The sequence below is a fragment of the Dipodomys spectabilis genome, unplaced genomic scaffold (genome assembly GCF_019054845.1).
Source record: "Dipodomys spectabilis isolate Male_0828 unplaced genomic scaffold, ASM1905484v1 ptg000140l, whole genome shotgun sequence".
Classification (NCBI taxonomy): Eukaryota; Metazoa; Chordata; class Mammalia; order Rodentia; family Heteromyidae; genus Dipodomys; species Dipodomys spectabilis.
In genome coordinates, this window is record NW_024870817.1 from 28,170,455 (window position 1) to 28,196,583 (window position 26,129).

At 41.1% G+C, this 26,129-nt stretch overlaps 1 protein-coding gene across 1 annotated transcript in view; it reads right to left on the reverse strand.

Annotated features, from left to right (window-relative positions):
• Positions 1-2,312: 2,312 nt before the first annotated feature.
• Positions 2,313-26,129, reverse strand: part of Mrps27 (mitochondrial ribosomal protein S27) — an 86,974-nt gene continuing 63,157 nt past the window's right edge. The window contains exons 5-11 of the mRNA XM_042690681.1: positions 23,346-23,460; positions 20,976-21,054; positions 19,174-19,289; positions 14,613-14,715; positions 12,021-12,163; positions 9,944-10,114; positions 2,313-6,389 (exon numbers count right to left, since the gene is read on the reverse strand). Of these exons, the coding sequence (XP_042546615.1) occupies positions 6,150-6,389; positions 9,944-10,114; positions 12,021-12,163; positions 14,613-14,715; positions 19,174-19,289; positions 20,976-21,054; positions 23,346-23,460 (967 nt within the window). The 3' untranslated portion in view covers positions 2,313-6,149. The remainder of the gene's footprint in view (positions 6,390-9,943; positions 10,115-12,020; positions 12,164-14,612; positions 14,716-19,173; positions 19,290-20,975; positions 21,055-23,345; positions 23,461-26,129) is intronic.

Genomic DNA, 26,129 nt, shown 5'->3' on the forward strand with positions numbered 1-26,129 from the left:
CAGGCCGGGCTGAGAAGCATTTCGCACTCCTCTCTCTTGTTCTGAATGGTGTTTGTGTCAGTCTGCAGCTGTGTATGGTATTGTCTTATAATCCTGCATCACTTTATCCTATCCCGTCATATCTAATGTAGAAAATTAGTTTCCAGTGAAAGTAATATGTAGTGCTTTTATGATATTTGTGTGCAATATCCCCTCTTCCATTGAGGATATTTGATGTAAAGGAAAAAAAAAAAACCCTCAGTTCCACAATAAAATACAAAAGTGGCAAAAGTTCACGTGTGTGTGCTGTGTAGTCTTTGGCCTTGTGGTCATGGTTGGGCTTTGCCATCCACGGCAAGGGTGAGGTATTCATTCTTTTCAGGATGGACTTCCTGGCTTTCAGGGAGGCGCTGAAAGGGTCCCACTAAATTTTGCACCTCATTGCCTTCACTAGTCAAGCCTTTGAGGATGTTGTTGCCTAAGGACACAAACTGGGAGATGAGAGAAACAAGTTAACATGTCACCTAACATTTCCGCCCCCATATTGCAGACCAGTAGATATAGAAGACTGGGTTTCTTGAACAAATAAAGGGAACAAACAGGGCTGGGAAGGTGGCTCAGTGGTAGAGCGCTTGCCTTGCATGCATGAGGCCCTGGGTTTGATTCCTCAGCACCACATAAGCAAAAAGAAAAAAGCCAGAACTGGCGCTGTGGCTCAAGTGGTAGAATGCTAGTCTTGAGCTGAAGAGCTGAGGGACAGAGCCCAGGCCCAGAGTTCAGGCCCCATGACTGGAGCCCCCCCCCCCCCCCCCCCCCCCCGCCAAAAAATAAATAAATAAAGGGAACAAACAGATTTTAACCTAGTCTGTCACACTCAGCTGAATGATCTGGATTTAATGATCTTTTAAAATACTCTTGACTCCTGAGTTCTTGGTCTCTTGGGTAATCCTAGATCATTTCCTCTTTCATCTACCATTGTCTGTCTTAGAAAGTCATTAGAGTTCTATCTGTGGGTTTTGTTTGCATGCAGTATTTACTTATTGTGTCAGTTTTGTGTATTGAACTCAAGGTCTGGGAGCTGTCCTTACTTTTATGTTCAAGGCGAATGTCTTGCCACTTGAGCTACAGTTTCACTTCCAGCTTTTTGGTGATTGATGTCTGTGAGAATCTCACAGATTTTCCTGCTTGGGCTGGCTTTGAACCGTGATTCTCAGATCTCAACTTCTTGAGTAGCTCGGATTATAGGTGTGAGCCACTGGTGCCCAATGAGTTCTGTTATGAAGAGCAGTTCTGCTGGTGCAATCTGGGGTTGCTGGCAGTGTCTCCCTGATGATAGCACTGCTGCATATACACGGCGCACCAATGTTTATATGCAGTGTTATTTTGTGCCCAATCCATCCCCACTCAAACTTGAAAATGCAAGCTATTCTAAGGCAGTCTGTTTCCATGCCTCATATAAACTGACTTTCTGTGACCCTATTTTCTGATCTCCAAGCTCATGGACCTAGCTGCCTAGCAAGATCCCCATCTTAATCTCAAACACCCCAAGTCAAATTGACCCTGCTATCAAACAAACCCTGCTCTTTCCCCAACTGCTCCCTCTCCCCCTCCTGCCCAGCAGCATGGGCTTTTCTTTGTAAGTGGTCAATACTTAACTCCAGTTTCTAAGAAGTTATTTAAAAGACAATTTTCAAGACATGTTCATTGGAAAGCCTTCCTTGTTCTTTTTATTTCCCAAAGTAGACTTAAAAAAAAAAGTTATCATTTTTATCATATTAATTAAAACCTGGCGACACCCCAAAAAACATAGGTTCCATGGTTTCCCTCATCTGTAATAATTAGTATATGCCTAGGATAGTCATCAGAGGTTCACAATAGCCAGCCTAATAGCTATGTACATATGACCACTTACACCACAATATGGAAAAAGAGAAATTTTTTGGTGTGTGTGGTTATTTTCTTTTTATACTGTACTGCTTGCAGTTATTTCTTTTGTCTTTTTTTTTCCTCCTCTGGTTTATGGTTTCAGATTTCAGTATCCTTTGTCTTGTACATAAGTTTATCTAGTTTGGGGAAGGGAAGGGGAATCACAGAAATGGTGAGACCAAGGGTGATACTCACTAGATACTATGTTGGAAATGAACTTTACAACGGGGGAGAGGGGACGTGGAGGGGGAGGGAAAGCAAGAGAAAATGAGGGAGGGGGTAACACTGCTCAAAAAGAAATGTACTTATTATCTAACTAACCCCTCTGTACATCACCTTTACAATAAAATTTAAAAAATAAAAAATACCATTTTTAGTATTTGAAAAGCTCATACAAACACAATCACAACACTTTTTCTGTTTTAATGATGCACTAAAGTCAAAGCCTTCCCAACCCATTTTTATTTCATCCCTCCCCCATCCATATCCAATGAGGACATCAGATGATACGGAAGTGTTTCTCCAGGACTCACGTTGAGGTCCTCTCAAGATTCCCGGTCCAGTTCTACCTAATGAACCCATCAGAGACAGCCCTGGGTTATCAAGTTCGGGCCTTGAGGGTCTCCATCTCCCAAGCCACAGAGGCAGAGGTGGGGTCTTCACCTGGAGGGCTTTTCCTGTCCTTTTCTCTCACAGGAAATGCCCCTCAAACCTGCTTGCACTCAGACCTCTGACTTGGCATTGGCTTCTAAAAGACACATGACAATGTGAAAGACTTTCTGAAAGTCTTTCTCATAGCTATTGCAGAGTTCTTTGTTCCTTTGCAGTGGTTAAGGTTTCCCAGAGGTCATAATACAGCTGCAGCAAAAAGGGAAAAACAGAACGCTGGCTTGTGTTTGGGGGACATCCAGTCAGCAAAGTGCACACACTGTAAAGGCTGTTTTCATTCAGAGCCAAGTGGCTTTAATCAATGTATTTTCAAGGCCTGTGACTGCTTATTAAATCACCCACAACCTCCTCACACATAGATCTTAAACCCTTACCAACTAGAGGGCAGGAAAGGCCAGGCAAGGTTAGTGACAAAGCATGAGCCTCAAGGTGGGATGTGTGGACATTCTGGACACTTTTACTTCACTGTTGCTTTTCCTTTCTTCCCCCAACTTTACCTTTTTTTTCAGTCTTTTTTTTTTTGTACTAACGTGCACCTAAGTGTACAGGTTTAGTCTGAATTGGTTTTAAGTTGAAGAATCCATTAGTTGGGGAAAAGAGCCGTCCCTCCCCAGAGCAATTTGAGAAACCCATGTGACTAAAGTACAATGCAGAAGATAGTTCCTAGAGACTGGTGCTTTGTGACCTCCCAGTCTGCAGAGTTCTTCCTTTGAACTCTGCCACCCTGCCTTGACCTGTCTCTTTGACATCACTTAACTGTTGACAGGTACAGATATGCTAGCCCTTTCCTCAGTGGACCTAAAGTTATGTGAGGGTAGGGCCTGTGTTACTGATCTCTGTCAACTCTGTGGTGCTTTGTAGTTATGTCAAATGCTTGTGAACACACAAAAGCAGTGCTGGCACACTTCTGTGTGCTGCAGACCCCCAACTCATAAGGTGAGTGAAGCCAAATGGAATACAGTGGGCAAGAAGGGAAAGGACCATTGCCACGGTAGCCCCGTTGTGCATCAGAGGCAAAGCTGAAAGCTCAATTCTCAACATCTAAGGAAGGAGACTCCATTCAATCAGTGGACAAACCCTTTGAGGGAGTTTGGTGACACAGGGAAGGAGCTTGCTTGGTGGTAGGATGAAGGAAAAGGTTCTTGAGCCACACTGACCACTGGGTCCAGATGAAGCAGGAAGGTGTGGTGTTGAGGACACTAAGGAAATCTCACTTTGACAAGGAGGAAGAGAACAGCTGGGACTAAGTAAGGTGGAGAGAAATGGCAAGGACAAGCATTGTGAGGAAGAAAGGAGGGATGCGGAGGCTATGTTAGGTGGCTTATATTATCTTGATGAAATGTGAAGGAAATTCTACTCATTGTTCTGAGGCCAGGGTCTTAGGCTCATGTAAAGCTGCTGAAGTAAAACTGAATTATGGATAAATGGAATGACTACTGGGTTGAAGGGGAAAGCTATGACTTTGTAGAGGAATTTAATCAGCATGATATGACTGTATATTAAAAGGCCAGAAGCAAAGGAAACAAACTGGTGTATCAGTTCCTCTTAAGGTTGCCTTTACAATATTCCAAAATTTGGGAACTTAAAAGAACACAAGAGCTCACAACAATGAACAATCCAGTCAGCAGGGCCATCCATGTCTTTCTGAAGGGAGAATTCTCCCTTGTTTCTCCTGGCTTCTGATCTTTTCATAGAAGTTCAGCAACTCTAAGCTTGTGGAAGTCCCCTGTGGAAAACACCTGGTCCCATGGTGTTTTCACACTGTCTTCCTCCTACGCAAGCCTCTGTCTGCACTCATTCCCCCCTTTCAAGACCACCTCTCATACTGGACTAGGGCTCAATCTAATAATCTCATTTAAATTTGACAAAAGGACACAACTAAGAAAATATTCTAAGGTTCAATCTACTTTTTGGGATAGTTCAACCCTTCCAAAGGGGCTGAAGGATGTAAGCATGGCATCTGGACCTGGCTAAATGGAGAGGAAATGAAAGATGCTAAGAAGAGCATCAGTGGGATGGCTAACATGGGCCCAGGCTGGGAGGCAAACAAGTGAAACTGAAGTCGGGAACTAAAGTTTGAATGACCAGTAGAGGCAAAGAGTTTACATGTGGGGAGTAAAAGAGACAAGAGGGCTCTTGGCATGACAGGAGACTGGAGAATGGGACTTTGGGGTGTAAAGCCCTATATTAGTGCTAGGAGGTGGAGATTTGGCTGTGATTGACAGGTTGGCTAGAGGAAGGGAATTCCCCCACAGGCTAGGGTACTGAAGTGCCCAGAGCACAGGTGTCCAGGAAAGGGAACAGAGAACAAGCAGTCACAAGTCACAATCCTCAAGGATGGGAGAGGACGCTACAGCTCCGAAGACAGGACTGTGGGGAGGAGATAACAGAGTTGGAAGAGGAAACAGGTTTATTTCCTTCTTCATAATGTGGGGCTAATACTACCTCCTAAGGCTGAGTTGTTGGCACATTGAAAGGACTATGGGCCTGGGCAAAACCCTGAGACCATCTCTAATAACAAATTAAAACAAAAAGAGCTGGCAACATGGCTCAAGTGGTAGGGTGCATGCCTAGCATGTTCAAGTATAGTACCTATGTCCCAAAACCCCTCTCAAAAACTCCCTAAAAAGTGTACTAATAATAATAACAAAAACCACTTCCTCCATCTCCCCAAAAGTAATTGTTCTGAGATTATTGTAATATATTATCTCCACAGGTTCTTAATAAAAAAAAGTACAATCCTGAATAAAAATACCACAAGCAAAAGCTGTTTGTAATCTTTTCACAAAAAAAAACTCAAGAAGGAATTTTCTACCCTCTGACAGTTTTACAATTATTCATTTTGCACATCAAGCACCATCCCATCTTTCATTTTCTCCAACGCCTATAACTGTGTTTACAAGTTGTGCGTGTATGTGTATGTGCGTATGTACACAAAAGTCCATTCACCCCCTTGATAAGGAGCTGAAACAGTGCTCTGGAAAATATGACAGAAAAAAACAAGCCACAAAATCATTATAGGCAGGGCATAAGTTTCTCCGTGGAAGTCCTTGCATTCTAGAAATATTGCCGAGTGCCTAACATCTAGAATCCAGTAGTGCTGTGGTCTTGAGGTCACTGCTATCCTGAACATTGCCCAGAGCAGAGCATGGTGGGAAGGAGGAGTAGGAATATGGGGCAAAGGGACTCCTGGACATGAGGTCTCAGGACCTGTACTCATTCACCTTGGTCTGGTGTGCCTGTGTCAAGGACAGGGTAACCATTGAAATGCCTGTATTAGAGACCTGACTCCAGCTACAACTTCTCCCTCCCATACCCTCTCAAAGTACTAGAAAGTTTCCATGCTCACAGTTGATCTTTGAGCCCAGGACTCTACCGTGTGCCTCAAGAGCCTATAGGGATTGGGCTGGTGGCTCGATTCCAGCCACTTCCTAGTTCTCCACCCTACTTGGCACCAGGACTGGCATTCACAGTGTCATGACATGGAGCACATTGTGGCTTTTGAGAAAAGGAGAAGCTGGATAGAGGAGGCTGAGTCTGAGTCTCTAGCTTGTGTGCTGAATGCTGGCAGTCTGTTAGGCTGCTGTCTTCGCTGCCATCCAGGCCTGGTACTTCTGCTTTGCTTTCTCCCGCTGCTCCTGTTCCCTCTGCATCAACTGTACCCGCTCCAGGTGCCACTGCTGCAGTTTCTGCTCATAGGTGGCGAGGTCCTCAGCCTCACAGGCAGGGAGCTTGGCCTTCACAAGCTGGGTGGTCAGAGTCAGAAGGCTTTCTGCCTCAATTCTGCCCAGAGCCTGCAGCTGAGAGCGTGAGGCCTGTTGGAAACAAAGGAGGAGGGAGAAAAAGGGGAGAAGGGAAGCGATTAGGTCCCCAGCACAACAACCACACACTGCTTGCAGGAAGAGGCTCTCAGTTGGGAGGCTGCGGCTGCCTTTTATGCATGCACCACTGCTTTTGCCCTTTCTCTCAGCTCAGCAGTTTTGCCAAGATGCAACAGGAAGTGGAACTGCCTATGCTGGGACTCCCTGTGTGGTTTTCCTTTCTAGATTCAGAGCACAGAAACAGCACAGGTAGAATACATGTTCCCACTTGCCCCTATTCCAAACCAAGCAGCCAAGCTCCAAGTACCAGAATTGTAGGATGCAAATGACATGGCCCAGACATCTGGTAGACTAGAGTAAGCCCACTGGATCTTTTCCTTCAAATAAGTGCTACAAATGTCTGCCTTGCTGGTGTCCCTTTCCACAGATGGAAATCATTTCAAGGATTCCTCACTAATAGCATTCTGGACAGCTCCCATGAGTGCCTGCACTATCACAGGATTCCACCTGCTGAGCTCCCCTGCAGGCTGGCCCTGACATCCTGCCAGCTTACAGCTCCATCTGAAATGGAAGCCCCGTTTGGTTAGTGCTGTGTTCCTGGAGAAGTAAAATATGAAAAACATTAATCTTCCTAAGTGTGTCTCAAGTAGAGCATCAGAGAGCACAATGGTCCCAGCTGTAGCTGACACCACACGTTCCACAATGCCAATGGCACAGTCTATGTGCCAATGCTATTGGGTGGCAACAGGGATGTGGTCTCCAGTTAAAGGGTCTGGGTAGGGGCCCATGGGTTCTGATAAGTGGCCAGAGGCCTAGTGATGGGTCAGTCATATGGAAATGGACCTCAAACAAACTTCCTCAGAGTAATAAAAATCAGGCAACAGGAAGAAAAGGGAACATAAAAGGAACATGATTCCTTTCTGACATTACTCTCCAGGTGTTTTGAGGCCAAGGAGACGGGCCAGGACACTAGAATGGGGACTTAACTCTTGAGTCACCAAACTTGGTCAGATCCAAATCCAGTCAATCATAGGCCAGATTCTGTGGCACAGCCTGCAGAGACGCTCCCATGGAGACCTTGAGGAAGGAAGCGCTGTGTGGCCAGCACAGCAAGCAGCACAGCAGGCAGTCAACAAAAGTCTGCCTGGTTTTTTTTTTCTTGGCTTTTATAAAGGGAATCTGTGGAAGTGTGAGCAGAGGATGTAATTATAGATAAGGTCTCTATCCTTGGAGATGCCATTCATATGACACAAGAGGCAAAATATGCTTTGGGAGTGCTATGTCAACTCAAATCATGTGAATGGGGTAAATGAAAATCTATAGGGCTAAGTAGGTTTTTAAAAAAATCCTTCTTTAGCCGGGCGCTGGTGGCTCACGCCTGTAATCCTAGCTACTCAGGAGGCTGAGATCTGAGGATCAAGGTTCAAAGCCAGCCCAGGCAGGAAAGCCTGTGAGACTCTTATCTCCAATAAACCACTAGAAAACTGGAAGTGGCGTTGTGGCTCAAGCGGTAGAGCGCTTGCCTTGAGCTGAAGAGCTGAGGGACAGCGCCCAAGCCCAGAGTTCAAGCCCCATGACCGACCCAAAAAAATCTTTCTTTAGTATTTCTAAACCTACAATTAGGTGAAGAGGAAAGGACAGGCACAAAAATTCTCCATTTAGATGTACTGCCAACTGTCTATGACCTAAGGAACGCAAGTTAACCTTTCTCTGTTTCAAATTATGAAAGAGTGACCTTTCAGAAATACTGGGAGATTGTTGGTAGGAGTGTAAATTTGTTCAACCACTTTGGAAAGCAGTATTTCACATAGAGCTCCCCTATGACCCAGCAATCCCACTTTTGGGCATTTACTCAAATGTTCACAAATAAGACTACACTAAAGCTACCAGCACGACTATGTTTATTGCAGCATTATTTACCATAGCTAAGATATGGAACCAATCCAGATGCCCCTCAGTAGATGAATGGATCAAGAAAATGTGGTATATATACACAATGGAATTCTATGCCTCCATCAGAAAGAATGACATTGCCCCATTTGTTAGGAAATGGAAAGGCTTGGAAAAAATTATATTAAGTAAAGTAAGCCAAGCCCAAAGAAACATAGGTCCCATGGTTTCCCTTATTTGCAATATCTAGTATATGTATGAGTCAAGCAGAAAAGGTCAGATAAGGTGATGTTAGGAACCCTTAGATATGTATTTAAATGTTTTTTTCTTTCATGCATTTGTTTCTAACGCATTTATAAGATTATTTCTTTATTGTATGTCCCTCCCCCACAGTATAACCCTTGCTTTCACTATATTTGATGTCGGTATAATTTGTGGAGGAGATGGGGAAAAAACAAGTCGTTTAAGGATATATATAGGTGGACCCGTTGCAACAATGAGAAGTACAAGTTGTCATGTCGAAAACGAACTTTACAACTTTGGTGTGGAGGTGGGGGGAGAATTGGATGGGGTGGCGGGGGGAGGCTAGGAAGGGATGTGAAGGGTAAACAAAGGAGGAGGCTGCAATGCTTGATAAGAAATGTACTCATTATCTTGCCCATGTAATTGTAACCCCTCTGTACAGTATGTTCACAAAAAAAAAAAAAAAATACTGGGAGAAATAAATGCTTAAGATTCAACAATGAGGAAGCAGTGCTATGGCTCAAGTGGTAGAGGGCTTGCCTTGAGCTAAAGAGCTGAGGGACAGCATTCAGGCCCATGACCGACAAATAAATAAATAAATAAAAATTCAACAATGATCTCCCTTAAAACAAGGGGAAGAAGTTTCCCATAACGGTGTAATAGCATTATGACCTAGACTTAAATATAATAACCTAGCAAAACTTCTGTCTTTTGCAACAGACAGGCCAGCTGGCACAGACGGGAATGCTTCCTGCTCTGTACACAGTTCCTATTCAGGCAGCACTTTGTTTCTTCTCTGCCTTCATGGACAAGAAACAAAGAAGGAGGCCATGGGTTTAAGCACTGCACATGGTTCTTCCTGACACTGATCACAAACTATTCTGGGATACATCATTGAAAGCGACCAAAGATGGCTTAAATGCCCAGGGCTGCTCTGGAAACCTGTATACATATTACATTCAGTCTAAGACAGTATTTCTAACGGATGGAGTGGACTGAACAAAGCTGTCCACAATGACTGATAAAGTATGTCTGCATCTTGCCTCTCCCTGCTGAAATGTGGCTCTGTCATATCTGCTAGGTTTCTGACCAAGTACATTCAGTATACTAGGGGAAAATGACCAGACATTTTACACCCAGCGTGGGAGTCAGTTATTGTTAGAGGAGGCAAGCTGTTATCCCCCTAGGAGGTGCATACCAGCAATGAGTACCTTAGTGAACCAAACTGTGACTGATGAGCTCAAGTGCAAAAAAGAAGCATAAAAATTCCATTGGTTCTTGTTAAGGCCACTTCCTGTGTGAAGGAATAAAAACTGTTTTCTTTATGTCAGTTTCTAATGCTTTTGTGTGTGACATTGATGTAAGAAAAGATTGCCTGTCAGTCACCACAGGAGAGGAACATGTTTTATGCACACCTTAAATCGTTCCAGGTACTGGGGAAGTTTGGACTCTTCAGGCTCCTCTAGATCCAGCTGCTCTACCAGGTTTACTGAGCCCTGGTTGTCTTCGCCTTCTTGAGACTGTGTTTCTGAGGCCTGGTTGGCTGTAGAAGTCAGTGTTCTCAGAACTCTGTCCAGCACATCGAGCTGTGGGCAGAAGAGAGAGGACTGACACATCACGTGACCTCACAGCACTTAGTGAAGAAAGGCAGAGAAAGTGAAACAAAGGGGAGAAAAAGCATGAGATTTTTTTTTTTCTCTGATCATTGTAAGAAATAGCTGGGAGTGTAGCTCAGTGGGTGAGCCCTTGTTAAGCATGCATGAGGCCCCGGGTTCAATCCCTAATATGACTAGGAAAAAAAATAGCAACTTTTATTTTTTTGCACATCAGATGGTATGGAAAACAGTACAAAACAAAGGGTATATAAAAACAAGCTGAGGGCTATTTGTATGAAAGAATCAGCACAATAGTATATTCAGGTTTGCTTTAGTCACCAGGTAGAATTGCTCTTCATAGGAATTAAATAAAGTACCTTCTCTTTTAGGTTTTCTTTGGAATCAGTTTGGAATTGGGACAAAGTGGGAAGACCACCACAGATCTCAAACCAGCAAAGACCATTGTGAAGCCTCCTTCAGGGACAGATCTGGGCTCAGAGAACTATTACACAAGCTGTGGACAGAGGCCTACAAGGCATTCATGAAATTCCTTTTAGTGTGCTGATTTCTGAATCTTGCCCAAAAAGCAAATTAAAGAACTAAGTGTTTTTTTCCTCCCACTGCTTCCATTTTGGGGTACAGTGATCCCTCACCTATCCAAGGAGTTACGTTCCAGATACCCCCGGATAGGTGAAAATCTGCGAAAGAGCAGTGTTAGACAGTCGCCCCTCACTATATGGCAGTTCACTTATTGCTACTTTGTGGATTTTCACCTATAGTGGGGGAGGGGGGTGTGGGGGGGGGTGGAGGGGTCTCTGGAACATAGCTCCTGAATGAGGTGAGAGATCACTATGTATTTCTTTTTTAAGCTTGCGATACAGTGAAGATGCAATAAGTGAACTGTGATATCACAAGGATACCCATGGAAGGTCTATGGTCAGAGATAGGACAGAGATATCAGCAAAGCTATCATAAGCATCTGCTCAGATATCCATTTAATTCTGCCCATATCATGTCAGGACATGCTACTTCTAATACATTCTACCCAAACTGGATGCAGAGCACATTCTTGCTGATACAAGTAAGTTAGAATAAGAGAAATGTAAATGTGGCTCAGATTGGAAGGAATATTTCTCTGGCAAAGAGTTTATGTGTAATTTTATGTCTGCTGTCACCAGTACTGACTACAATAGGCTTAAAATGAACTTATTTAGATATGTTTCTTTCTTTTTTTTTTTCTTTCTTTTTTTTTTTTTTTGGGTCCAGTCATGGGGCCTGAACTCTGGGCCTGGGCGCTGTCCCTCAGCTCTTCAGCTCAAGGCTAGTGTTCTACTGCTTGAGCCACAGCGCCACTTCTGGCTTTTTTTCTTTTTGCTTTATGTGGTACTGAGGAATTGAACCCAGGGCCTCATGCATGCAAGCGCTCTACCACTGAGCCACTTTCCCAGCCCCAGATATGTTTATTTCTATTGGAAGTATTTATTCTTTTGTTACAAAAGTCTGGCTAAGAATGTAACTCACTAGTCATTGGTAGAAGGTGCCAGTGTACACCTGGACCTGGATTTCATGACTGAAATGAAATTAAGGGTGAGCCTTAGTTATCAGAGTCAAGGCTAAACGAGTAAGTGGCTCCAGAGGGACCTTTCACCTTGGTAATCAGTAAAACATCATGGTTCAAGACAAAGAGCTATACATCAACATTACAGTAGTCTTATTTTCTAGTGTTTTTTTTCAGTATTATTGAAAATGTGTTTTACTTTTCATTCCCTTTCAAATGGATTATTCTGTGTAAAATACAGAAATCAAGGAAGGGAAAGACAAGGAGCAAATTCAAAACTCTATTTACGAAGAGGAACAAAGATATCTGAATGTCTTTGAGCTAAGACGAGGGACCCACCGCTTCTCCACACAGCTTCAGGTCCTCCGGAGAGGCAGCCGCTTTCTCCATCACTCGAAGGGCCCTGTCAAGGTAGCCTGGCTTCCACAGGAGAGGCATGTTATGGTACACATCCCGTAGCCCTCGCTGCAATTCCACCTTCCCTGGAGCCAGAAAGAACAATGATGAATGTTCAGCCGTGTCTTTCTGCTATGGCTGAGACCAAGGACTTCAAGGTATAAGTGGATATTAGCTTCCCAGCTCTAGACCAGAGCAGGATCATTTTAGATCTGCACCAACAGCCTCATCTTGTCCAGTGGCCCAGAGGAGGAGGAATGCATAGGAATCAACCAGTACATTTTCCAAGTGAGAAATAACATAAACCTTATCTTTCTCTTGAGTGTATGAATACCCAGGCTGAGAGAAATTTCCACAGGCTGACATATCTGCCTCTAAGGAGGATACCCTTAGAATACAAGATAACGGAAATACTATTTTCAGGACCAAAAATCTTCCTCAGGAAAAGAAATCCTACAACTTTCCTACAGTAAAAACTTCATCAACTTCTGGTAACTTTCCTTTGCCAGGAAAATGTTTGACATTTTTTTGAAAAGTGCTAAAGCACCCAGTCTACTGTCTTAATGAGGAAAAAATGTTTCCTTTCTCTTTTTCTTTGTTTGAGCTCATTGGTACTGTATTAATTTATAGCATTCTGGAGATCTTTTTGGGTTTCAGGACATGAACATTCCCTTGGGGCTCTTCAAATGATCAACCAAAGCTTCAAGCTGCAGGTTTCCTGCAGGGACAGGAAACTGTCCCTGTGGTAGAGCAGGTCACCTTGAGCTGCCAGGTCTTAAACTTACCTCCACTTATCTTTTCTGGGAAGGAGGATTTGAGAAAGCTATAGCAGGATACAAACAGACAAAGCTTATCAGGCGACTGCTAATTTTAGACCTTTAAGATGCTTCAGGCTACTCAAAGTCTCATTCTGGCTACTGCTTATGGGTTGAATAAAGCTGCATAGCATAACACAGAGAGCAAAGAGCTTCTCATTTGATGGGGACCAATCTCTGCTCATAAATAACCACAAAATACATTTTCCTAGACTTGCCAACTTCCTGAACATTCATGCAAATCGAAATGCAAATGAAAACACATTAAACTCAATACTAGAAGTAGGTGGCAAAGAAGGAAAAAGGGATTCTTTTTTTTTGGTCGGTCCTGGGGCTTGAACTCTGGGCCTGGGCGCTGTCCCTCAGCTCTTCAGCTCAAGGCAAGCGCTCCACCACTTGAGCTACAGCGCCACTTCCGGTTTTCTGGTGGTTTATTGGAGATAGGAGTCTCACAGTCTCTCCTGCCCGGGCTGGCTTTGAACCGCGATCCTCAGATCTCAGCCTCCTGTGTAGCTAGGATTACAGGCGTGAGCCACCAGCGCCCGGCGGAAAAAGGGATTCTTAAAGAGTTGTCAGGACAGGTATGGTAGAACACATCTATAATCCCAGCATTAGGGAGGTGGAGGCAAAAGCCAGAAAAAAAGGTGCTCCATTTTTGTGCTAGTTTAACAGCCTGTCTGAAATATCTGTTACTTTATATCAAAATCAGAATTCAATATTGCCACACTATATTTTGTTGACAAAGGTCAATTTTAAAAGCTACTTAATGCTAGGCACTGGTGGGTCATGCTTGTAATCATAGCTACTCAAGAGGCTGAGATATGAGGATCACAATTTGAAGCCAGTCTGGGCAGAAACTTTTATCTCCAATTAAGCACTCAAAACCAGGAAGTGGTATGTGGCTCAAGTAGTTGAGTGCTAGTTGTAAGCACAAAGAGGTTCATGGAAAGTGCCCAGGTCTTGAGTTCAAGCCCCACAACTGACCAAAAAAAAAAAATCAATCATTTAACTCTTACACCATTGATGATTTTCATAGTGCAAAGGTAGGTGTGCAGAAACAATGAATTGTCAAGAGAGGCCTAATAACTATGTAAGAGAGAGTGAAAGAATAACAAAATAGCATACATTTAACAAACTCCATTTGGAACACATTTCATGCACATTTAGGTTAGACTCTAAAAACCCAGGTGCTGAGGCCTCTCCTCTGGACCTGTCTCATTGTCAAAGCAATCAGGACACTAAACTTAAGCTACTACCACACTACTCCGTACAGTTATTCTGGATTAATGGATGGCTCATACTTCTCTCAAATTTGTGCTCTCTGCATTTCTCTTCCCTTACCTGAAAATAAAGTCAAAGACAAGTTCAGCCCAACTCTTCATTTCTTACCTCCTGGACTTTGGGTAGAAAAAGACAGAAAGATCTCTGTTAATAGTAGAAAAGATCTGGCTGGCTTTCTCCATAGTGTGCTGGAATGTTCTTCCCTCTATTCCTTCCTCTTGGTAATTAAACTAAATCTTATCTTCAGCCACCTGTACCAGTTCTCACCTTGTCAGTGGAGAGGTAGGATGTTATGTCATAACTTTAAGGCCACTTAAAATTTTTATGTCTAAAATTGAAAGATGTAATTAGAACTTCACAAATCACAATTTTATCACAAAATAGGACTACAGCAAGTCTATCCATGAAGACTCATATTTATAAGAATCACTTAGCTTACCAAGAAGTGCATAGCCATATAACTGGGAACTTAACCCCACTGAGTTCTCTTGTTTTAGGCCAGGAAGTAACAAGGATGCACCAAAGTTCCTCTCCTCTTCCCACTGCAACAGAACATGCCAGACATAAGGGAAAAGAACTTGTTATAGCCTTAAGTAACAAAGTGTATGTGGAGAGAGGGGGGGGCAGGGGGGGAGAGAGGGGGGAGAGAGGAGAGAGAGAGGGAGAGGGAGAGAGAGGAGAGGAAGGGGGAAGAAAGGGGAGGGGGAGGGGGAGGGGGGGAGGAGGCATTTATGAGCTGGGCACAGTGGTTTGTGCCTGTAATCCTAGTTATTCAGGAGGCTGAGATCTGAGGATAGTGATTCAAAGCCAGCCTGAGTAGAAAAGTCCCAGTGAGCCTTTTATCTCCAATTAACTACTCAAAAACCAGACGTAGAACTGTGGCTCAAAGTGGTAGAGGGCTAGCATTGAGCAAAAGAGCTCAGGGACAGTTCCCAGGTCCTGAGTTCAAGCCCCACAACTGACAAAAAAAAAAAAAAAGGCATTTATACTTCAAGAAAAACATATAACAGAAATACTGTACATATTTAATGGATTTCTAGAGTAAACATGAGTACTTTTCATTTTCTTCTTTGTACTTTATTTTCTAAACTTCAGCAATGATTAAGAGCTCCCTTTTCAATCAGAAAAAGAAAACAAAATGAACACAAAGAGTGCACTCTGGATCCATACTAGCTTGGGGGAATCAAAGAAGATTCCACATGCTGTCTGCTGTCTATTCAGTCACACTGCAATGCAGCAAGCTTTTAATTTTTCACAACTCAGTAATGGTAGGACTTTTCCTTCACAATGTTAAAATAAATACCACTATTAAGTTGCTTTTAGATAGATTTATACCTTTTAAAAACAAATTAGGCAACCAGAAACACTTAGTGATCATTTTTTTTCAACCCAGGATGCCAAATTATACTTCAATAAAATCAAAGCCTTTGAGCCATTAAAAAGGGTGGCGGGGAGTGGGGGGAGGAGGAAGTAACAGTAGAGATGAGAGGGCTCCTTGGAAACAGAGGGCCCAGGGGACAGCCCTGGCAAGCCCTCCCCCGCCCCACAACAGGAGCTGTGCTCTCCTCAGTGCCCAGTGAGCTCATGCTGGTAGGAGCCACAGCACTAGGTCTGGCTTCTAAACAGAACACAGAGCCCCAGCAGCTCAGTCTCTGTACTCAGGCCAGGGAGGAGAGGAAGTAAAACAGGAACAGAACTACAACTGCTGCTAGGTCTGAGTGAGGCACCCAGATGTTTACAGGTACTCCAACCTCTTAACTATGAACAGCACTGTGTAAAACAAGGGCCACTTCTTGGTGTTTTTCTAAACTTCTGAAAAAAGCAGATACCCTGGGAACTTCTAAAGCAGACAGGTAAAGGAAATGAGCTAGGAATTAAGGATCAAGTAATTTTACCCTCAAAAGTAAGCCGTTTTAGTCTTGGGAAGCTTTGATTTCCTCTACAGACAACCTGACAGACTCAGTGAATAACAAATAAGGAAGCCTGAGGTTCGTTGTTGCTGTTATTGTTTTCTGATAGGGAAAATACAAGCTAAGCATTTGCATACACTAGAGCCAAGCAAGCAGCAGAGCACATAAGCCACAGCTATCCTTGACATGCTTGGAATCAAATGCGTAGGGATGGAGACTGAAACAATATGGCTGACTATCCATAATCAAAAAGTCTGTAATGCTCCAAAATTTGAAACTGTCTGAGCACATGATGCCACACATAGAAAATTCTACACCACGAAAACATTGGCTCTTGCACAAAATTACAAAAAACCTTATATAAAATTACAGTTAGACTATGTGGATAAGGTGTATAAAAAAACCTTAGCATGTGCTTAGAATTGAGTTCTACGAAAAAGTAACTAACTCATTATGTATGTACAATTAATAAAAAGCTAACATCTAGCATTTCTGGTCCCTAGCATTTCAAATAGACATTCAACCCACATAGATGAATTCAGCTGCTACTGCAAGCCCTTATCCACCGCCATTCCCTTCTCCTGTCAGACATCTCAAGCATTATCTATGTGCTGTCTCCTTTCTGTACCTCTAATTCATTCCTTAATCCTCTTCAATTTTGTTTCCTGCCCTGTTATTCTATGAAGCCACAGGTTATAACCTTCTACTTCCGTGTCACAAAATTCAATGAACTTTCTTACTCTACTCTCTCAGATCATTTTTTCCCATGAATTGTGGATCCACTGCATTCCTGCTTTTTCTTCTTCTTACTTACTGAATTTTTAGTTAACACAATATTTGTATATATTTATGGGGTACAGTGTAATTATTTAACGTGTTGTATAAGTTAATCTCCAAAATCATATCCCTAATTCACAACTTTCCATTAAGTCCCCACTTCCCCCTTGAAATATTTTTCTTAATCTCTTGACTGTTTCAAAGCATCTCAAATTGCAACACGTTCGGAGGCAAATTAATGATTTTCTTCATTAATCCACTCTTTTCCCAGAGTTCCCTTAGTGAACATATGGCACCCCTTCAGTTCAGATGAGTCAGGAACTGGGAATTTGCCTGATTCCTGCCTCCAAATCTTGCTTCTCATCCCTTTATTTACTTCCCCAAAAGTCTGGTGGGCCATTGCTGGGCCAGACTTCTGCTCTGATCTCTTATCAACATTATATCCTGGGGGGTGGGGAGATCTTTTCAAAACACAGCTCTGATCATGATACTCTGGTTTAAAATTTTCCAGTGGCTCCTCACTATTTTTAGGATGAGGAGAAATGGCCTAGCTTGGTCTATGTTCTTCAACTTTCATCATCTAAGGCCTCCTGTTGTAGACATGATCACCTTTCATCACCCTCTTTGATTGTTTGAGACAGTCTCACTATGTGGCCCAGGCTGTCCCTGAACTCCTGGACTCAAACAATCTCCGTGCCTCAGTCTCCCCACTAGTAGAGAGGCACACACCACTGTGCCTGGCTTCCTTCAGCCCCTTTGTGCTTCCCATGTTCTTTCTGCCACAGGAAGTTGGAACATCTTATTATGTTCTTTTGGACTGTTCCTCCCTTCTTCCACCAGTTGATGACCATTCATCTTTCAAATATTAACCCAAGAAATACTCTTTAAGGAAACTCTTCCTAACCAATTCAAGTTGAAAATACAAATACCAACTTCCTATAATACAGTTGTCATAGAATTTTTTCCAGAAGTGCTCATTATGGTCATCATTTTGTAGCTAAATGTTTCTTTTCAAATCCTAGATTGTAAGCAGGAAATGCTTGTTCAAAATGCTTTGTATAACTAGTACTTGGCAATGTATGGAATGGATAGGTGTTCAGTATTTATTGTAGGACTTAAAAACAAACCTGGCATACATCACAGGCTATGACATTTATCTAAATAAGGCATAACATTATCACTTCTTTAGAATGTGGGCTGCTTAGATAATCTTTTCAGTTCCTATCCAAACTGAGATTTTCTGATGTTACATTTGAGGATAAGAGCAGACTGTAGAGCCAGACTGCTTGCATCTCCTACCTGCTGGTGGTTATTCTGTACCATCTCTAGCCTGAACCTTGTTGGCATGGAGTTATTGTGAAGATTAAAGACATTCATTCATTTATAATACCAAGAGCACAGTTTGGTATAAAGAACCATGACTGTTGCTACTACTTATTGTTATTCTTAGACTAGCAATAACAATGACTAAAAACATTCTAACTTCAGAAGTGAAACCAAAAAACTTGGCATTCTGGATCTCAGTATACCTGGCCTAGAGCAATGTTGGGAAAATTACTTACACTAAGTAAATTATATTTAGTACCTAGATCACAGTCAAAGTTAACTGCCCACAAGCTGACTCTTTGATATACGTGTCCCTGTCAGGTTAGTGCTCAATTGTTAGCAACAATCCATTTCTGAATGTCTGAGGTCACTCAGACTAGTGCCAAGTTTCAAAGTATACACATGGACTGGGAGTATACTTCAGTGGTAGAGCAGTTACCTAGCATGAATTAGGCCCTAGATTTAAGTCCGGGTCCAAAAAACAAAACCAAACAAAAGTTGGGCACTGGTGGATTATACCTGTAGCTTTAGCTACTAAGGAGTGATCTGAGGATCACTGTTTAAAGCTAGTCCAGGCAGGAAAGTCTGTGAGACTCTTATCTCCAATTAACCACCCACCCAAAAGCTGAAAGTGGACGTGTGGTTTAAGGGGTAGAGTACTAGATTCAAGCAAAAAAGCTCAGGGACAGTGCCTACACCCTGAGTTCAAGACTCAGAACTGATACAAAAAACAGTCTTCAAAACAAACATGTACAGGGGCTTTCACTTGGGATTCTTTCAAGTAGAGAAACATCCAGTTCTACTTTGCTAAAAAACCCACAAAACTAAAATGTACAAAATGAGGACTCATTTCTAATTTTTCATGGCCACAGAGCTGTATTTCAGTATTCTTTTCCAGACTGAGAGCAGAGACACCCCCACCCAACTGAGCAGCCACTGCTTGCTCTCCATTCACACTCTCAGGACTGCTTATGGCAGATCACTTACACTGAAGCCCGTCTTCTTTGACAGGCAATGGTATAAAACGTAGAGGGAGAGCAGCTGGGTGGAAGGCACTTCAAAGGCTTCTTGCATCATGATCTCAAAAACCACAGATAAAGCATCTGGTAAGAAGATGAAAATGAAAACAGAGGAAATCAGCTGTAGGTAACATTACCAGATTTCTAACTGCCAAGTATTCATAAAAAGCAGAACAATGCATAAAAATTAGCAGAATTAAACAGTTAAAAGAAAAAGTGGACTTGGTTCCTACTTCTTTTATAATGTAGGTCTTTCCCACACCTCTATTGGACACACTGTAATGTGCTAAATCAGGTGCTATTTCATTGATATAGTACTCATGGATACTAAAAACAAAAACACGTTGTCTTGGCTCCTACTATCTTTTTCTTAATGCTAACAGACTACCTGCTTTATCTGCTTCTAAAGAATTTTAAACAATCCAACAAGATGATACATATGAAAATGCCTCACAAATCGGGCAGCTTACTAAAGGCACCGTGTCCATCAGCTCAGTGCTAAGGCATACAGAAAGGAGGCATACCATTTTCATGGTCACCCTGGCACGCAGAGCAGAGGCTGGCTGTCTCCTCATTCTCTGCTCTAGCGCCTCCCTGTTGAGGCAGAAGAGGAAAAAGGCCAGAGGACATTCAAATCCCAGGTATTCTTTCAAAGATAGAAAACAAATGAGTATAACAGGGAAAACCAGACTGGGTTCAAAGCACTTGAAAGAAGGAAAAGGAAAACGTTTATTTATAAATTATAAGCTCTAGATCACAACATAAAATGTAGGCTATTCACCACATGAATGCTGGGAGAGCAGGACTTGAACAAGTTTTATTTTCCTTTGATACTCTACAACCTAGATGAAAGTTAAAACAAAGTTCAAATAATTTCCTGTCCTTAGATGGAAAGTGAAAGTGGATGTTAATTATCAGTTTGAAACATAATGCCTGCACATAGTACAAACACAAGAAATGCTTTCAACTGAGTTCTTCTGTTCACTTTGCATATATTTATAACTATAAAAGAGTGAGCATGATTTGCAGCTGTTCCTAGCCAGCTGGTTCCTAGCCATGTGCTCTCCTGGTCCTGAAGGAGGCCAAAGGCATCACTTTTGACGTTCTTCCTACAAATAGGGAAACTGAGATAGACAGGCAGACAGGAAGTTATCAAGGAAATCCAGTAAAACAAAAACCTGGTAGAGATTTTCTTTTAAATAAACAAACCAATAATATTTTAAAAGAACACAAGGCTAAAAATCTGTTTTCTTTTTTTAAAAAAAAAAAACAACCAAGTTCTGCCAAATGTTCATTACAGAATCCAAAATGACTTGTGAAAACTTTTTTAATTTACTTAATCCTTTATTTATATCTTGCATTTCAATCAGCTTGCATAGATGATAATTTTTGCATAGATGATAAAATCTTCATTAAAGTATTTCTGACTAAAAAAGTGATATAAAAATATTAAGAAATTAAAAAGGAGCTGGGCACTGGTGGCTCACGCCTGTAATCCTAGCTACTCAGGAGGCTGAGATATGAGGATCGTGGTTCAAAGCCAGCCTAGACAGGAAAGTCCATGAGAATTATCTTCAAATAATCACCAGAAAACTGGAAGTAATAGAGCACTAGCCTTGAGATGAAGAGCTGAGAGACAGTGCCCAGGCCCAGAGTTCTAGACCCATGACCAAAAAAAAAATTACAAAAGAGAAAAGTGACTATATTTATACACTCCCCTTTGGGGGCTGAAGACACTCTAATAAAGAGCTGAGTCTTTTGTTTTCTTACCTTTGTAATTTTCTTTCTTTATGAAAGAATCTATCAGTAAATTGAATGTAAAGTTATCTGGAAAAATTCCATACTGAACCTGTAATAAAAATGAAGATAAAAAGAAAAACAGAAGAAAAACACATCTACTTTGATTCAGTCTGAAACACATACCTATATGTATTATTCAGGATAAAACTCACCACCACTGGCCTTAATCTATGTGACTATCATTTTACAGCATCTGTGACAGTGAAATAGAAGCTGTGACTCATAAGGTTTGGTAATTGGAACTGTTGGTCAAGGTGAGAAAATCGTGAGTGGGTGTCTCACATATGACAATTGATGTGAAAAATAAAGCTCAATACTAATAACTCATCACAGTTGAAAATAAGATTAAAAAAAAACACAAACAAAACCAAGAACACCAACAAATCAATAATGCCTCCACTGGTTCATGATTCTTTTTATAAGGTGTAACTGACAAGGCAAAACTGGGTTCTTAGTTTCGAGAAAGCACACATTTGAATAGCATTTTCTCATGCTGTCTTTTAAAGTCTCCATAAATATAAGAACAGTTATGTCTTCCTAGCCACACTCCTAGGATACTGTGTTTACCAGCAGCTGAGTATGTGACAACTCAGATAGAAAATTTAAGAATAAATGTGGATGCTCAGAATTTTCTAGGAGTGCTTAACCCTAGTGTCTTAACCTTCCTGCCCACAGAATCAGAATCTAAAATTGGATATGGACATGAGTTTCTTCTTATGTGATTTTCATGTACATACATTTCTCAAAGTAGTCAGCTAAACCAGAAAGAATCCCTAGGTGAAGGGTAAAACAAAAGCATCTTGGGATAATAAATCATTAAAGTTGAAAGGGACCTTAGAAATCAACTGGTCTTTGATTCCCATCCCTTACCATAAACTAAAATCAAGTGGGAACTTCAAATGATAATACTAAGAAGCAGACTACAGTAGTTTTTTTTAAAGGGCAAAATCCATAAATATACAACATTGAGAATGAGTTCTAATGTAAGGCATGGGCTTTGGGTGATACATTATGTTAGTGCAAGTTCATTAATTCTAAGGGATGAGTCATTCCAGCGGTGTGATGTTGGTTATGGAGGAGGCTATGTATGTACTGGGGCAGGACATATTGAGAAATCTCTTTCCACTCAGTTCTTTGGTAAACCTGAAATGGACCTAAAATACTAGAATTTATTTTAAAAAGCAGAAAACCCACAAGAACAATTAAATTAGAGTCTGAAGGATAGAGACAAGCATCTGTTAATTTTTTAAAACTTTCCTGAGTGACTAATGGGCAGCCAGAGTTGAAAATCAGTATAAACCACTTAAGTTGGAGTTGGAAAAATGAAGACCTAGAACGAAAAAATTATTTGCTGAAGTTCTGCCATTATGTTGACTATCCCATGTCTGCGGCCTTGCTCAGTTTCTTACCACATCCCTTACTCAGTCCCCCTTCGCATACCTTGTACTCCAGGAATGAGGGAAACATGTTATTGTTCAAGCATGCATCTTTTGCTAACTAGCTTAAAAGGAACCTCACATCTTTTTTTGGTTCTTTCTTCCCAACTGGACTTTTTCATCTCAACTTTCTTTGGACAGGTATTCTTGTGTAGTACTTTTATTTACCTAATATTAGTCTTCTCACTGAATCTGCTTATCAGCCCTATTAATTGTCAGCTTCTTGAGTGCAAGAACGGGCTATTGCTCAATTTTTTATCTATTACCAATTCAGTATCTTACACATAAATTGGGTCAAATGTATGCTATACTGAAGTAGGCCCAAATCATGGGAATGAAAATCACTCCTCATAGGGGTGACCCAAACGTAAAATCAATACTCTGTTTGAGCATTAAATTTCAAGGTCCAGACACATTATTGTACATTTTGGTAAAAATATCGCTAAAATACTTTTGTTGTTCAAATAATTGTTTAGTTTGAGATTGAACCAACAAGACTTTATACTTTTATTTTGATCCCGTTTCTAGGAGTGTAAGGCAAACAGCCAGAACTTAATGACAGAATGAATTACCTAGGAATACTGTCTCCAAAATTTGGCCAGCTTTTTCCTCTCCTAAACTTTGTCAAGGGAAACCAGGCAAACAAAATCCCAGGTTTGGGGATAAAGAATGAATAATCACCAGTTCAGAATTCTTCTGATTGAACTACCTTTCACTTTAACCCCACCTTTCCTGGGTCACTCTGCTTGGAAAATAAACAGCCACAGGAATCATACTCAGCCTGATCTGAGGGCAAATAATTTAAAAAGTGATTTCCAGTCCTTAAAAAAAAAAAAAGCTGTACTGTAATATGTACAAATAGTACATTGTCTAAATTGGGGACACATCCCAGGAAACCACTCACCTTGTTGACAAGGGTATATAAGGCTTTGTCTTGTGCACCATACTTTAGACACTGCCTAATCCAGGTGTGGACAGTCCAGTCTTTTAGGTACCAGCAGTTGGGACTGTGTCGAAATCTAAATAAAACACAAAAGTGGTGTTATCACTTAAATGTCAATGTTAAACACAACTATTAGCAGGCCCTCATCGCAAACATATATTGAACATAGTCACTGTGACCAAAAGTCATGAAGGTCAACAACTAATAAACCTTAGAGGTTAAAACTCATTAAAGTTTATTTTTATTTATTCATTTTTTTGGGTCCGGTAGTGGGGCCTGAACTCTGGGCCTGGGCGCTGTCCCTCAGCTCTTCAGCTCAAGGCTAGCACTCTACCACTTGAGACATAGCGCCACTTCCGGCTTTTTTCTTCTTGCTTATGTGGTGCTGAGGAATCGAACCCAGGGCCTCATGCATGCAAGGCAAGTGCTCTACCACTGAGCCAACTTCCCAGCCCTAACTTTAAGTTTGAAATGTGAAAGAGGAGGCAAAATCATAAGGAGATTACAAAAAAAGAAAAACTCCTCATTCAATTCCCCTTGTTTCACTATCTTGTTGTAATATAAGGTTTAAATGAATAATTGAGAAAATGCTAACCATGACATTATGTAAACATGTATTGTATTAGAAGGGAGATATGAAGTTGAACTACTACTGCAGAAATAAAATAAATCATGAAGACAAGAAAAGAAAAACAGAACAGAATAGCAACTCTAGAAGGAATTCAGCTTTGAGTAACACTGACATTGTTTATGGCACTTAAAAGACTGGTATACTCTTTAATGACTTGAAAGAAGAAAAAAATTAAAAGTGGAGCAAATTTCACGTTCACCTGTCCAGACCCACGATTTCTATTCCTTACGGCTTAAGGCTTCAGTCCTTATCTTCTTGCTTCCAACAGTGCCCCATATGGCACTTAAAGGCCCTACATACATGTACCTACCGAAAGAGTAATCCCACACAAAGGAATGGTACTTGGAAAAGAATCCAAGTGCTGGTATGTTGAGTCCATTTTGCTAACACCTGGGTGGAAGCTGCTGCCCCTGTTTTCCATGAAGAAAGAGGAAGCTGAAGTGGAGACTAGGCTGTAAGGAGGGTTTACAAAGGGCTTCAATGACCTTCTTCTTGTTTATTGGTTCTGATTAGAAGGGATCCTCAGATAGTATGTATGATGTCAGCTAAAGTCCCTGCATTTTCTTTAATCATGGAGGAAGTAGGCCATTTTCTGAGCCCCACAAAAGATTAAACAGAAAAAAGGTTAAAGAGAAAAATGTGGAGCTAAAGAATTTTGCGCTATATTTAAGAGTTGAAGACAGGCTAATACTAGCATTTTTTGAGGCTGATTATTCAATCTGCCACCTGCTATTTCCTGCCATCTGCTATTGGGACAGTTTCTTTCAGAATAAATGCCAAAGTAAATCTAAGGAAAGGAGAGAAAGTGAGAAAATAGTATTTAATTTAGCTATTAGTGCTCTGGTGGGGTATTTGCTGAAAATACTATCTGAAGTTTTATAAACTTGGGGCTATCTAGCTTTTTGTTGTACTTTTTTCTTTTGTTTTCCCCTTTGATTCTTTTCAGGCTGGCCTTCAGCTTTTGCTCCTTCTGACTTAACTTTCTGAGTGCTGGGATAATGAGCATGTGTCATCATGCCTAACTTCTCTATATTTACTGTTTTAATATCTTAGGTTTGGCTGGAAAAATGTCTCTTTCACTCTAACTTCCCCCATAGAATTAATTTTTTTTTTAATCTGAATTTTAAAATTCAGAAAATTTTAAATTAAAAAAATTTTAAATGTGAAATTAAGTTCCAGATAAGTGTCAACTGGCCAGAAGAAGGTAATGTACAGGTACTTCAGATACTTGTTTACTGATATCCTTTCCATAAGAGTCAAATAATACATACCTTTTAGTGTTCCATGAGTTCTTTCACATTTTAAAATAAACAGTGGAGCTATTTGAGCCCCTTTCTTTGCTACTGAACAATTTTTTAGATTTAAAGTATGAAGGATAATTAGAAGATGTTCTTCTTATATTTATTTATTTTTGTGATGCTGAAGATTGAACCCAGGGTCTTTTGCATGTTAGGCTAACACTGTACCATTGTGCTATACCACTGCTTACCTTCTACTAATTTTTTAAATGCCAAGGGAATGCCAACCAAGTATCAGCTCCACGACAGTGTTACTTCCTCCTAAGCTGCCAACTCCCCGTAAGTGTGGCAACTACAGGATTCTTTAGTGTCTGACACAATTCTTGGCCCATGTAGATTACAGCAGATCAAAATAAAGTGTCAGTCAACATTAACTACATACATAATATAATTAACATTTGTGGTAAGAATGTTATATACCATTACAAAAACAGCACACATACGTTTAACAATATGAGATGGGTATGGTTTTCTAAGAGAATTGCCAGATGCTTAAGGATTTTGGGTTGTACTGATGATTAGGTTTAGTCCCCTTAAAATTTTAAAGGAAGCACAAATGCCAATTTTCACATTCACCCAAGCATACTTTAAACCTAACTACATTTACTTATTTAGTTATTATTAATTTATTTGTGGTGCTGTGACTGGAACCACACAATCTGCATTTTAAACTTAATCTTTTACCTTAAAATGTCTCCACTGACCACTGAAATTTTACTTTTTTAAACATTGTCTTTAAACCATATCTATCAACAGCTCTCCTTGAGAAAGAGAAAAAAATATTTGGATGGGTATGGTCATGTATATGATTTCCTC